This window comes from Harmonia axyridis, chromosome 5, assembly GCF_914767665.1.
Source record: "Harmonia axyridis chromosome 5, icHarAxyr1.1, whole genome shotgun sequence".
Classification (NCBI taxonomy): domain Eukaryota; kingdom Metazoa; phylum Arthropoda; class Insecta; order Coleoptera; family Coccinellidae; genus Harmonia; species Harmonia axyridis.
Genome location: NC_059505.1, coordinates 38,433,956 through 38,448,973, shown reverse-complemented (window position 1 = coordinate 38,448,973; position 15,018 = coordinate 38,433,956). Strand labels below are relative to the sequence as shown.

The window sequence follows — 15,018 nt, the reverse complement described above, 5'->3', positions numbered from 1 at the left end:
AAAAGAATTTAATAATTTTTTTTTTTAGGAATTACGAGGGTTCTGGGAAAGATAGAACTCTCACCATAGCAATTTTATTCTTCTTGCTGCTATTAGGATCTGGAATTTTCTCGTTTTTAGGTTTAGCACTGCTGAAAATGATGTAAAAAAAAGACTGAAAATGAAAGACTTACTTAACTCTATAATAAATATATTCAGATTTTTCAAGGCCAATTAGTATAATTTTAATAATTACAAATCTAAAAAATTCTATAAATATTAAGTAGTCCCAATTCTATGTTAACAATTCCATAATATGCTTAATATTAACTGAAAACAACCTTTTCAAGATATATAATAGCTGTCCAAAAGGAAAAACAGGACTTCTTTCATTAGTCTTTGGCAAATTCAAATTGTGGCAGACAAAATATTCTAATATTGAATTTCAGTCTTAGATCTATTTGAATACGAGATACAGTCACTGGCTTAAAAAATTTCAAAGTATATAGAAAGGAATAAAATACTTCTCTTTCTTATATTTTATATAAGGCATCAATATTTCAATTCTATGCACAGCTGAGTATGGATTATTTGTACTTACTACGTTTTCGTGTTTATGAGAAACAGAAATATAGGATATTTTGAAAATAAGAATTTTTGAATGAAGAAGTAACAGTTAAAGTTAGTAATTATTGGAGAAAATACTTTTCGATAGACAATTTCCAAGGTTTTCATGGTAAAAGATCTGAAATAAAATACCTGTCCAGCCACGAAAACGATGCAAACTACAGGAAGCATCTAGTGAAAAACATTCCAAAAAATATAAGCTGCATTATTTCTACAGTAAATAGTTAAAAATTCACATATTAGATAAATATTACACTTTAAGTACGAAGTATAAATCTAAGGCACTATTACAACTATACATACATATAAAGCCCGGAATATTCAGGGATATCTTCAGGAGACACGCCATCCTATGTAGGTACTAAACATAACCTCCAACTCTAAATATTCATATCCGCAAAAACAATATGGCATCTGAAGACTGTTGGAAAACAACAAATGGCAGTTAAGGTGTTTAGAATATCGGAAACACTCAGATCTAACTCTTCCCTGCGTAAGTGGGGTTCTTGAAGGTCGAGGTCGCCTGTTTATAGATAGGATTCTCGCCCTACGAAAAAAAATAGGTTAGGTTAGTTATACAGGGGTTATAAAAATGTAAGGGAACAAAAATGCGAAAACACTAACAGTGTCCCATTTGGCCATCATGCGTTCCTTCTCAAACTTGGCGAATTCTCTTCTGTCGTGCAAAGTGGTGTAGAGTTTCCAAAGTAGGACAATGGCCAAGCCCATCAACACAACGGCTGCGACAACTCCCAAAATGATTCCCAGCAAAAACACCTATGAATATATCAAGAGCTAAAATAAAACTGCAGTCCATCCTAGTGGTTTAAAAGAATCTAGTTTTGGAATAGAAGAGTTTGAAATGAAGAGAATTTGATGATTTTATATTGCTTACCTTCGGTGGGCAATCTCTGTGTTCTTGAGCTCTTACGACGAAATGCCCAGCTTCGAAGTAATATACAAAAGCGTAGCGGCAGTTATCTTCATCGTAGAAGGCACAGGAAATTTCGTTTTTCTTCTCATCGACTGAAGTTAAAGAAATCATTAGAGCACTTATTTTCAATTTTCACAGATCCAATGTTGCAGCCTAATCAAATGCTACTTCAAAAGATTTAATACTTTCAAAAATATTATCTTCACTTTCGCATCATATGAACTGTTTAAAGGTTAGAATCTTACCGACTACTTTATCGACTGCTATCGGAGTGAAAAGTTTGCATTTTTCGAGACATTCCTCCTTGTTGTATGGTCCTGTTTCGTACATTTGGCATTGAACGCAGTCCTTGAACTCCTCGCATCTATCTGAACAAGTGGGGCACTTCTCGCAATACCTTCCAGAGTATCTACCCTCAGAAATGACTTGACACTTGCACATTCCACACTCGCAAACCCCATGGCCAGAGCAGACCTCATTGTTTTCTACGGATGAAATAAATGTTACTATTCTCTCCAACCTCATCTACTTTCAACGAAAGAAAAAGACTTGATCGAGATATTGAAGGTTGAGTGACCCTATGTTTGTTGTTCGGAAAATGTCTAAAAACGAGTTTCATGGTATTGATAAAAACAGAGCTCAGTTCAAAGAGAATGGCAGCTGAGTGGAAAGCATTCCAAAGTTACCAAATCTCAAACATCAGCTGGCAAGATTAATAGTATCCGTATTTTAGCATGATATATTTGTTCACTGATTTTCTTGACAAATATGAAACCATCAATAGTGATTATTATGTAATGTTATTGGATCTATTGTTTACTGAAATTAAGAAAAAACTCCTTCGAAAGCAAAATAAAAAAATTCTCATTCACAAAGACAGGGCTCCTCGTCACAAATCGATGAAAATCATGGTGAAAATGAAGGAATTCCGTTTCCAAGTGTTTGACCAACTATCTTATTCTCCAGATCTGTCCCCAATTGATACTGGCTTTTTGCAGACCTCGAAAGAAAGCTCCAGGGAAAGAAAGTTGGTTCTGATGAATGGCCGAGACTGAAAGCCTATTTGTAAAGCAAAAAAGAATCTTTCAAAAGGTATTGAAAAGTAACAGGAACGTTGGAGTAGATGTATCACTCTTGATTCTTGAAGGTTTATGTTTTTATTGATTAGGCCCAGAAATTATTGAGTGAATTGAAAAAAAGAAAAGAACAATATCAAAAAAGTATGAAATGGGTAAAAGAGCAATAATAACAGGAGGAAAGAGAAAAAACCAGAGAGAAGAGTGAGAATTATAAAACGAAAAAAACAAAAAGGTGTCAAATAGTAAAAAGATAAAAATGAAAAAAAATAGAGTGAAAAGCAGGAAAACATAAAGAAGCAAAAAAAGGAACGAAAAAAAGGAAACCGGAAAGAGTAATAATTATAAAAAAAAATAGCAATAACTAAAAAGAAGGAATGGTAAAAGAGTAAGAATGAAAGGATAAAAGAGAAATAAACACGAAAAAAGACCAAGAAAACATAAAGAGCTCAAAAAAAGGGGGACATAAAACAGAAAGAAGAGTAAGAATGAGAAAAGGAGAAGAACAATAACAAAAAGCGATGAAATGGAAGAAAGAGCAAGATGAAAATGAGAAAAAAAGAAAAAACTAGGAAAAAGAGTAAAAATAAAAAACATGAAAGAGTGAAAAAGGGGATCAAAAAGATGAAAACCAAAAAGAAGAATAAGAATGAGAAAAGGAGAACAATAACAAAACGGCTAGAAATGGATAAAATGAAGCAAAAATAAAACTAGAAAAAGGGAAACGAAACAGTAGAAAAGAGTAAAAACTAACGGCACAAAAAAGGGAAAGGAAAAGACGAAAACTAGAAAAAATAGTGATAACGAGAAAAGGGAAAGAACAATAACAACACGGCATGAAACGAGTTAAAGGGCAAAAGTAGAACAAGAAAAGCAAAAAAAAAGGAAGTAAAAACCAAGAAAAAGGGGGATAAAAACTGGAAAGGAGAGTAAGAATGAGAAAAAGAAAAGAACAATAAAAAAACGATGAAATGGGTAAAAGAGCAATAGTTAAATGAGGAAAAAGAAAAAACTAGGAAAAAAGAGTAAAAATCAAGAAAAAATAAAAGCGTAAAAAAGGGAAAAAAAAGAGGATAACCAAAAGGAAGAGTTAGAATGAGAAAAGGAAGAGAACATTAACAAAAAGGCATGAAATGGGTAAAATAGGAAAAAAAAAGATAAAAACCAAGAAAACAGAAAGGGAGCAAAAAAAAGGGAACGAAAAGACGAAAACCAGAAAAAAGAGTTATAACGAGAAAAGGAAAGAACAATAACACGACATGAAACGAAAAAGTAAAACAAGCAAAGAGAAAAAATAAACATAAGTAGTGTAAAAAAAAAGAACAATAAAAGACGAAAAATAAAAAGAAATGCCACAAACTTACCAGGATTGACGCACTCCTCCTTCGCCTCGCTGCAGGCGCAGTTGTTGCCCGACCATCCGGTCTGGCAGATGCAGTGGCCGCAATCGCAGACGCCGTGACCGCTGCACAGCTGCCCGTTGTGCCGTTCGCAGCTGAAGTCGTCGCACTCGCAGTACGGCCCGTAGATGCGCTCGTTGTAGCCGCGCGCCTCGCACTCGCACCGGCCGCAGATGCAGCTGCCGCGGCCGCTGCACTCGAGGCCGCTCGGACTGCCCGGCTGCACGCAGCCGCGCGTCGTGTTCTGGCTTATCTTGTCGGTGGTGCACTCGCAGAAGCGGCCGAACGAGCCGAAGTTGCAGTCGCATATGCCGCACTGGTAGGTGCCGTGGTTGTGGCAGATGGGGGAGTTTATCTGGTAGTTCTGGTGAGGGGGGATAGTTAGATTAGATTTTTGTTGGAGGTCAATTGGATTGGATAGAGAGCAGCCGTTTCATGGCTGGGCTTGAATGGCTTGGAAAACAACCTGTCAGATCTATGACGAATTCAATTTAAATTTTTATAGCCAACTCACTCATTTAACAATAGAGATCAACGGTAACGAAGTGGCGACTCTGTTAGCCTGCCGGGAACTGCGACCAAGTTGATCTTTAGTTCTTAACTCTACCTATTCATACAAACCCAGGGAGGCTGTCGATACGTTTAACGAAACTGACGACATCCTTAGGAGCCTCGGCTGTTACTTCGTGAGTATCTAGAACTGACTTTCACATCTGAGTGGCCAGTCAGTTCCGGACATTTACACATTATGTGTTCGGCTGTTTCTACCTCCTTTCCACAGAGCTGGCAGATCTCATCTGCTGACACACCCATGCGGTACAAAAGGTATTTGCACCGACAGTGTCCTGTCAGCAGTCCAACCATTACCCGAAGCTCAGCTCGTGGTAGCATCAGGACCTTCCTGGTATAGGTCGGTGGAAGCACCACAAATTTCTTTGCCTGAGCAAGACCCGGAGTATTCCTCCAGTGGGTTTTCCAATTGTCCCTCTTCCATTGTTGGATCGCTGTCTTGTATTGGTATTTTCCAAGCCCACAGAAGGGCTCAGGACCAACAGGTGTCAACCTTGATGTTCCTTTTGCAAGTTAATCGGCTTTTTCATTTCCTTCAATACCACAATGCCCCGGTGCCCATAACTTTATTGTCTCTGGCCAGTTGCTTTATGATATTACGACACCCCCATGTCAGTATAGACCCCTATATGATTCCTGGGACATCAGTGTGGCCTGGCTGTTCGTAGTGATGTAAATAAGCGCCCCTTTGAGGTTTCTTTTGAGGAACTCTTGGGCGCAAGTGTAGACAGCTAGTGTCTCGGTTTGCAGGATAGAGGGCTCACTTCCCAGGGATCTAAAGATCCTCGTTTTAGGTCCATATACACCAATACTTCCGATTTTCTTCTTCTGATTTTGATCCATTTACCATATGGAGGATTTTTCGTCCGAGCGATTTACCAATTTTATTGCACTGAGACATTTCAAAGGGTGCTTCGATTTCGAAGCAATGAAGGTAATATCATTATACCTCTCATATAAGCCCTCGTCCATATTGGCAAAAAAATCGAGACAGTCGATTTTCACAAGCCTCTGTAGAAGCGAATTTCTCATCAGCAAAATTGTTCGCCATGAACAGGAACAGAAGGTTATCACTTGGTGTCAGGTCCGGACTATGATGTGAATGCATAAGAACCTCCCAACCAAGCTTTCGGAGTTTCTGGAGAGTTACTGTCATTTGTGTGTGTGGTTTGGCGTTGTCCTGGAAAACAATTCCTCTCCTATTGGCCAAAGGGCCAATAGGATTGCGTTAACTCGTGTGGTATCCATACATAGAGTTTTTTCTTGACACCAGCCTTAGGCAAATAGTTCAAACTGTTTTTTGTGCAATCTTTAGCTCTTGAGCAAATACATGATGGTCGACAATGTCCATGATTTTATCCTACATTCACCTAGAAAGTTCAAGGCCAAGGCCAATGAGAGGAGTTTGTCCTTTTTTGGCAAGTGTATTGACTTCCTTCTCAGTTGTTTTATATTATTTTCAACAGACAGCTCTAACTAATGGTTGTGGAATCCAGAGCTCCTATTGTTGCTTGACTAACTGTTGATGCGTATCTCTTCGTCGTTTTTTTCAAACATTCGCATACTTGTACAACTAATATTTCCACTTGTTTTTTTTTGTATACAAATTATATTTTCAAGTTTCAATAAGAATCTCACTTCTATCAATCACAGATATATCAAAAAATCTATATCTATCTGATGAACTTACCGGGCTATCGGGTTGTTCACAAGGACAGGAACACAACATCTCAAGGTCGACAACTAGGGTTTCATTGATACCAACTGGATAGAACTCGATTGTCTCTTTCCAGTCTTTAGGATCCTTTGGACATTTCACCACCTCTATTTGGATCATGAAATTCACGATGTCACCAACCTGGGATAAAAAACAGCGTTAATTATGGAACATTAGGGTGTCCCACAAGGATCTAACCTTGGGGCATCGGTCTTCTTTCAATATATAAAACACAAACTTGCCACAGACTCAGCACACTTAGTTCCAGAATTAACCTGTAGTTTTTCAATAAGCTGGAACAAAGTGTGGCCTCATTGTCATTAGCCAGAATCCAAAGCTTTGACTTGATCTAGGATCTTGCTGGATTCTTAGCTCAGCTTGTTCCTCAGAACTTCAAAACGGCTAGAATCTTACCCTAATATTGCCACACTTGTTGGTGTTGACCATAGCGCCATCTTTGTTGAGGCACTTGGTGAAAAACTTGATGTTCAAGGCGGAGGATGCGTTGTGCCTCATCTCCACAGAGGAAGAGATCTGTTGATACTGGTTCTTGATCAGCTCGACGATGTTCGACGAATCGCTGGATAGGGTAGCGCAAGAGGCGCCCTCTATATGCGATTTGAGCTGTTCGTAGACGGCTGTTTTATCGGCAGTAACTGCGAAGATGATGTTGATCGCGTTCTTCTTTACTTTGGCGTTGATTTGGGAGACGCTAGGGTAATCTTGAGAATTGGAATGGGTGTAATAACCTCTGGTGTCCAGATGACATTCTCCGTCGTTGGGTTTGACGATGCCGCCCAGCTGAAATTGACAGATGACAGGCACTTAGTTAAATGAACATTATTGAATTGAGGTGGTCACATGCATTCTATACTTTTACCCCCTCATGTTGGACTTAAAAAACTCTTTGAAAATAATGTACTCACTTTTCCATCTCCAGCGTAGTGGAATCCAGCATCCGTTGACACCACCAAGAGCCTTCTAGCTTTCTGCCTCCATCCAATCTGTTCCCTACAGGCTATGGCCTGCATAATAGCATCAAAACCCCCTTCAGGTGCATCCAAATTACCTGATACCTCGGCTTGTTTCACCATCATCTACGGAGTGAGCAAATTAACATCTTTCTCTCTTAAGAAACACCCACAACTGCTCGAATACTTTCGGAACAAAAGTGAGCATTTCTTATTTTGACTAAAGGTTAGTTCAGAAGGTTGTTCCAAGTGATATGATTCTTTGAAAAGAAACTTTGAAAAGAAGTAATCGATAACAGATCATGCACACAACAAATTCAAACGATCGGTTATTAGTTAGAATATTAGCATAGAAATTGGAATATTACCAATTGTTTAAATGAAGAAATAGGTTGTTACAAAGTACTTACCACCCCTAAATTAATTATGTATTGCAGGCAGTATATGAGACTTTACCAAACTGATAAATCGTCTTCCACCTTTAAGCATGTGATTTTTATTCTATTCTATTCGATTATTTTTGTTTTCAGCATAAATAATAATTATTTTTGTCGTTATAGGAAGTGCTACAGAGACTTTTTCGTGTAGTTAAAAATTGTAAAGCTATTAATATCTCTGTTACTTTTGGAAAAACCACATCCAAGAGTTAATGCGGGTCCATTCGACTTACTGAAAACTGGCAGGTATCCTTGGATAGGCGCATCATATGCCGAAAACCATAGGGGGCAGCACAACCAGGACAAGGTTGTAACAAACTATAACCATAAACTTGATCTAGTATTTCTACTACATGCAGGATAATATGCAATTGGCTAGAAGCCCCACTTATCCTAATTACTAAGGCAGTTTGAACAAAATAAATGCAGGTTGATAGGTAGCTTGACTTAACCACAACTAACCTCAAAATTGTGGAAATTCTATGAACCACACAACTATCCGAATACAATTTTTTGGATCGTCTTTAATCAAATTATTTTAGTTCAAACCAAATAACCTATAACTCTACCACCAGTTTTACCAACTACAACAAATCTTTAAATCCTAATAAACAATACCAGGCTATAGTGCATCATCTCCTACATGCATCTTCCACCATTCGAGCATTCCAAAATACCTAGATATCGTGCAATCATATGAATGATAAGACATGCCACATATTCACATGTTCAAAGAGACTAAGAAAGATATAGATGACACTCATGATCTTCACAATGGGAAAGGAACATAATGCAATTCGATAGGCCATTCTGTATTGCATTAAACTGGGTACTTCTTGTAGGGTAGGATGAGGAGAAGGAATGTTAGTAAGAGTATATTTTGATCCTAGACTTACTGAAAATTGCGCTGTATTTTGGCTCAGAGTCATGTGGTTACGATATCCATAGGGAGCAACACAATCCGTACAAGGACGTTTTAACCTAAAGTTTTAATAGTATTTTGATTATCTTATGAGAAATTGGCTAGAAATAACTAGAAAACTAGAAAATAGAGAGCCAATTTTGAAAGCTAACCATAATTTTATATTTCTATATTTTCAGAAGGTTAACATTACTTCGATAACTAATTTGTTATTTATTTCTTCCAGACTAAATAATAGATGAACAGGGATTTCTAAGAATTTCAACTATCAAACATCACACCCAGTTTTCGAAAACTTATAATTAATGTACTTACTTTTCAGGAACCGTACTGACATACGGCATCCTCACTTTATCGACAAAGCTACCAAAACCGAGGGCAAACTTTGAGGTTATGTTCCTCATAGTCCAAGCTAACTGATCACCCAACAATGATAGTTTTTCCTTATCGTCCAACATAGATTTACTGAGATCCATAAGGTAGTAAAGATCTACTGGATAGTCTTCAGCCTGAGTGTAATTCATGAATATACTGTAAGATTGCCCTACAACCAAAAAATAACATAAAACAACTGTCTAAACTCAAAACTAAAAGTACTCACTCGCTCTCAATTTCAAACTGATTCTCTGTGGAGATATTTGTACGATTTGATTGGATCCACTCTCTGACCAATTGCTTTCTTCGCCTGCACTTGCTGATGAGGAAGATGACGATGAAGATGAGGAGGATGAAGAGTTCGAGTAAGAAAATCCAGATTCTATGGTTCCACCGGCAGCAGTTGCCTTTCCATGAGCTTTGCTCAGGGCCATGTTTGAAACTAGACTCATGATGTTGTCTGGGTTGAAAGTGAATTCTTCAGGGCACTGTTCTTGGTTAGGGTTGATATCATAGGCGGGTTGGAAACATCTTGCCCTGTCACTTTCTCTCTACATTGAGAATGTCATTTGAATACATATCTTCAGTGAGATAAAGTACAACTACTTACTTTGGGATCAAAGCACCAAGCACATGAAGGTGTTTGAATACAATCATGACAATTTGGTTTGGAAATGCATGGATTTTGTGCTGTTAACTGTTCAGGAATTTGTGATAGAACACTACATACAATCCAACAGCTTATCAGTAGAAAACTAAGGTTGTTCAACCCCATGATTCTATAACAAACAGACATGATATTAATAAAACTTCAATAGCAGCTTCCACATTAAGTTTTGATTGAAATGATTGTTCCCAAAATAGCCACACTTGTGCCTTAGTTGTTGACTGCATACAAGATTATTGTTTTCCTAGAAATATTACAGTTTTCTTATAATTATGATGTCATATATCCAATTATAAATTCATGACTAAATATAGATACCAAAAGGTGATTCTTACTCAAAAATTGAAGCCCACTGCACTACTTTCTATTTCTTGAAGGAAAAATCGAAAGTATTACAAGGGCTATTATAAAATATTAAAGAACACCCACACAGCAAAACACAAGATGTTAAAATAAACACTCACAATGTCGATAAGTAGAAATATTCTCACTAATGGTTTTCATTGAAGGGATAGACCGTATGGAAAATTTTCATTTTCTCAAATTTCGGATAATAATCCCCAATTTTTATTTGGAGAAAAGGTAAACAGTGATTTAAAAATACTTACCAAGTCTGGGATAGGTTGTCCTCAAGTTAGAACAGCGATATTTAGGTAGTTGATAGATAAAGGCACAATTATATCACCATAATCGAGTCGTTCAGAGTTCAGGACAGTTTAGTGCCTTCTTGCACTTGCAGTACTTGATCCCTAAAAAGGAGATTCTGGATTTTTTCAGATGAACTCTACTGACGGATGACAAGTAGCAGTCGGATTAATCACTACATTGACGGAGTTGACCGAACATTTCCGATACGAAATCGACGGAAGTTTACATTTGCAATGACCTTTACAAATTACAAATCACCAAACATAGAATTAGGGATTATTACAAAATATTATCGTATCTTATTATTACGTTACCAATGTGTCACAATCCTAATCCGGATCAAAAAGGCCTCAATTATCTTTCAATATGACCGAATTACGATGAATCTTAATTCAAGTAAGAGAGTGCTTGGTTTTTATTGTTCTGGATCTTTAGGAAATGATGCATTTAACCGAATGGATATTGTGGGTGGTTGATGAAGTAACTCAACTTTTTTATGCTTCTCGGAACAGACCATCCTCTATTTCTTTGTATCCTTTCTTTCGTATGTTTGTTCCCGGAAAGTAATTTCGCAAACACTTCAATAACTGTAAAAGGTTCTTTCATGATTTTGAACAAAGGGCGAATGTTATAGTGCGATTTACCTCTGTTTCTGACGACACGCAAATATTTTTACTTTAGTTTGTATTTTTACCGTCTCTTGATTCCTGTATAAAATATGCATGCAGATCATTTTTGACGGAAGTTCAATTTGGTGGATGCGCCATAACAGGGATGTTATTCTATTTCTTTGAGAGCTTACTATGATTTGATTATGTTTTAAGCTGAGAATGAAACTCAAGTTTCTATGAAATTCACGAGTTTCTAAGGAATAACAAAATGTATTTCTAATCGAATTTACAATTTTTACGATCTCAATTATAGGGTCATAATGGAAATAACGGTATGGATTTTTTTAAATTTGTTTATTCGTCTTTATAATATACTAATTTTCTAAAAGATCTGCTACTGTATGGCTAGATCTTAGAACATAGAATTTATTCTATACTCTAAGGGCTAGGTAGACTTCCAATTCCCATCTCTATAGATTTTCTCCATTTTGCCATACCAAATTTGAATTGTGTTCAATTATTTTCTATTGGAAAAAATAACTACAAACACTGAAACGAATGTCCGATATATTTGCCAAGTACTTTTTTTAAAGGAATATCAGCTTTTTATTTTCTACGAAAGACATGGTTTTGATCTCAGGGAGTCATATAAATTAGATCGAAAACTTATATCAACATAAAAAAAAATGAAAGAAAATACGAATGAAGGTATGTGAAATATTATGGAGCACATATTTATTTACCTTCAGTTTTTGCTGAGTTTTCCCATCAAATACTGTTTACCTTGGTGAATACTGCTGGCTTTGAGAACCAAGATTATAATCCACGGTATTAAATTGGATATTGATCTTGGAAATGAGTTAATAGGAAAAACAGAAATTGGATGCAATAGGTAGGTACGTGGATTTTAATCTTATTCATTTTAAATGGAAGGCTTTTAGCATTTCAAGCCAAGAGCTGCTAGACCATGAATATTTGATGGATTTTGAGTGGAGTTTTTCTTCAATTTTGGAAGGATGAACATTTTTGTGACCAGTGTTGAATTCAGGTAATTTTCTCCAGGGCAATTTTAACATCTTGGAGGGGGATAGTCAAAAATTCGTTTTGATTTTTAGGGATATGTAGTCTTTTTCTTTGGAGGGGTATCGGTCATAACCCCCTGGATTCAACACTATGACAAGTTTCAATATTTCTATCACATGCTAGTTACACACTATCTATGTTCATAAAAAATTCAAATAATATTATTTAGACGAGTTATTAACCTATTCAAATGGTGCACCCTCTCTCAGGGACCACTGTTGGTATAGTAACCCAGTCCCTGCCTTATACACCTTCTCTTCCTTAGCGGAGCGTGGTACTTTGGGTTGATATCCCAAGTTCTGAGTATTGTGTAGCGTGCAACGCCATCTCTCGGGCTAGCACAGAGTCACCCATTAACTTTAGGCCGTCCAATAAATCAATACCTAATATTAAATGGAAAATTATGTTCCATTTTTTACAAGCTACACTAATGAGTGCGATTTGATTCTTTTCTTCAAAATTTAACGTACATTACCGAACATAAAGAGAAATTTTCGGGGCTAACTGGCCTGCAGTGAATTTTTTGTAATTATGTGAGAAGCATTTAATTCAACATGAAATTTCACTTTAAAAGGACCCCTCTTGGCAGCGAGAATCGCGTATTTCATTTGATTAAGATTAAACGTTTATTTGAGATGGCTTTTTTCAGTCGACTCTAAATGAATTTCATTACAATGGGATAATAGGAAAGTACATTTTCAGAAATTTGTCTTGCAGAATTATGGAATCCATAAAATGCCACAGATTATGGATTTACTTACATCCGAATTTATTGTCCGAAAAGTTTGATGGATCCATATAGGAAACTTTAGAAATAGAATCGAAAAGGTGAATTCAATGACTATTTTGATATTTTCTGTTTCCTCTTTTCTGGAAATATTAGAAATGAAACCATTTACATACATTCACATTTAGTTTGCAAACCCGAGCTATAAATAGGAAATTTATTGAAAAAAATTCTCAGAAATTTTATCGCATAGATACAAGCCTGTTTTTGAGACAAAAATGATACTTTATAATAACACTGTCAAGTCTTAGTCCTTATAATACTATAAATATTGATGAGACGTTTTCAGCAGAAAATATGCAGTCAATTCGAAATCTTCAAGAGAATTCAGATTATGTTTCTGTTTTCTCACGTGGTCTCAACAAAAAATGAAGACTAGGCTATTCGAAAAGCAGAAAAAATCAGGGCATGCCATTTGAAAAAATGGACTTATCGACATTTTTTACAGGTAATTTCAACAAAAATTTATGTGTCTTTCGGACCACTTGTAGAGCAATTTGTAAATTTGCAGAAGACTCAAAAGATTTTCAGGAATTCGATAAAAAAATTGTACAATTATCTCGAACGGTTTTTCTTTAGTTTAATCCTTTGTAGGTAACCATGATATTTGTTGAAAAAAGTGCCTTACGTCAGAAAATACCACAGATAGATGACGACAAGTGGGTTATTCAGAAATCAGAATTCCATGGAGATTTTGAGTATGATATAAAGCTTGGCCATTTTCATTTAAAAAAAAACAGGATGGAATCATCTTTCAACATTATCGTACCAGCCTATATAGATCCGAAAATAGTTTTAGCCTCAGAGTAATAAACATAGATAGAGGGAGCATATGTCATTTTCAGTAAGAAAATTATGTCTCCAACATGAACTATCAAATTTGGAATGAAGCGCGCGGAAATGAAAACATATCAGTGATATATCACTGATTATGTTTTACATTTCTTTTAGTGTAGGTACCTTATTGCACTCAATTCGCGAGTTTCTCCACAAAGAACACACTTCTTATGTCCCATAGTGAATCATCATATCAAACTTACTCAAAATATATTGAACTAAATACCTGAATATATCAGAAATTCAGAAAACAAACTGCAAGCGCGCCAAACGACGTGAAACAGTCAGATACAGAAAATAATAAATATTCTGATTATTATAAATTCGATAATTAGGAAAAATATCGGATTCCAAATATTCAAATTTGTATATTTAATCAGGAATCACTCAAATAAATATATTTCATTCAATATAATATACATTCATAACGATATAGTAAAATTGTGAATTTGAAAATATATCACAATCCGACAACGTAATCTAACCATGTTGGGGATATGTAAAAATTGCGTATACTTCCTCTATCTATGTTTATTACTTTATGGAATGCTCCAATTGGGTTGAAATTCAGTTTTCAATGTTTTTAATATGTTGAATAACAATTCATGACAAATTTCAGCAGGATTCTCTCATCATTATCTTAGAATTTTGTATCCAACGAACAAGCGCTCAAAACTCCAGCTCAAGCGTTTTAATGATTGTAAGAAGAAGAAATATTGTTGAGTCGTCTGACCCGTCGACCTACCAGCCCATCACTTCCTACAACACCTAGAATTCCCGCCCGGGCGTGACACAAAATTCCACATTATCTTCACACCACCATCATTTTTCTGAATATTCATGACGTTCGCGATTCACCAGAAACTGTCCATTCGAAAGGACCTCACCCTTCATGCACTCCTAATCGTCCGGTTGATAAATAGTCAACAGAGGGGACGGAAAACAAAACGCCCACCCACCACCACCACCGCCCAGACGATTTCCGGGGATGTGAAATATTTTCCAGGGGTTTGGTAAGCGACCGAAATTCGTTTTATAAAACATATAGAGGCGTTCCGGGAATTTGTATTAATATCGCATGGCCTCGAATATATTTATATGGATCTGTATATAGGGCGGAAACAGGAGATCGTGCATCTAGTTTTATGTCATCTCTGGTCGGATTTTCGGGTAGACGGAAGCTGGGAGAGGTCCATGACCCTTTCATCTATCTAGTCTGGAACTTATGCGTATCGCTTGTTTTGAAGAAAATATAGTGGTTGACAAAACGTGAAAAAATTATTTCTTTGAATATTTTGTGTTTGTAAGGGCGTGTACTTTAACGCGCGATTAATATTTCAACACTAGATTAATACTTTAACGCCCAGGGAATACTAC

General features: G+C 36.4%; 1 protein-coding gene across 4 annotated transcripts; it reads right to left on the bottom strand.

Moving 5' to 3' along the window:
* Positions 1–173: 173 nt before the first annotated feature.
* On the bottom strand, positions 174–10,496 carry LOC123681270 (integrin beta-PS). 4 transcript variants are annotated; one of them, XM_045619572.1, is made up of 13 exons: positions 10,284–10,496; positions 9,619–9,787; positions 9,235–9,559; positions 8,949–9,177; positions 8,608–8,692; positions 7,230–7,400; positions 6,718–7,104; positions 6,277–6,444; positions 3,981–4,380; positions 1,786–2,025; positions 1,502–1,632; positions 1,231–1,383; positions 174–1,153 (listed from the first exon to the last, which is right to left on the bottom strand). In XM_045619572.1, exons 2-13 carry the CDS (start codon positions 9,781–9,783, stop codon positions 1,085–1,087), a joined length of 2,523 nt encoding a protein of 840 aa, XP_045475528.1. In that variant the 5' UTR covers positions 9,784–9,787; positions 10,284–10,496; the 3' UTR covers positions 174–1,084. The 4 variants fall into 4 exon arrangements, with proteins under 4 accessions (XP_045475528.1, XP_045475530.1, XP_045475531.1 ...); XM_045619574.1 differs by lacking the exon at positions 8,608–8,692 and adding an exon at positions 7,945–8,029 and having other exon boundaries at positions 10,284–10,493; XM_045619575.1 differs by lacking the exon at positions 1,231–1,383 and having other exon boundaries at positions 10,284–10,495.
* Between the last annotated feature and the right edge of the window lie 4,522 nt (positions 10,497–15,018).

Coding starts and splice junctions, on each gene's coding strand:
- LOC123681270 (XM_045619572.1), bottom strand. CDS start 9,783: ATGGGGTTGAACAACCTTAGTTTTCTACTGATAAGCTGTTGGATTGTA. Junction 8,693..8,948: donor GTCAGTACGGTTCCTGAAAA/GTAAGTACATTA, acceptor TTAAAACTTTAG/GTTAAAACGTCCTTGTACGG. Junction 4,381..6,276: donor GTGAACAACCCGATAGCCCG/GTAAGTTCATCA, acceptor CCCCCTCACCAG/AACTACCAGATAAACTCCCC.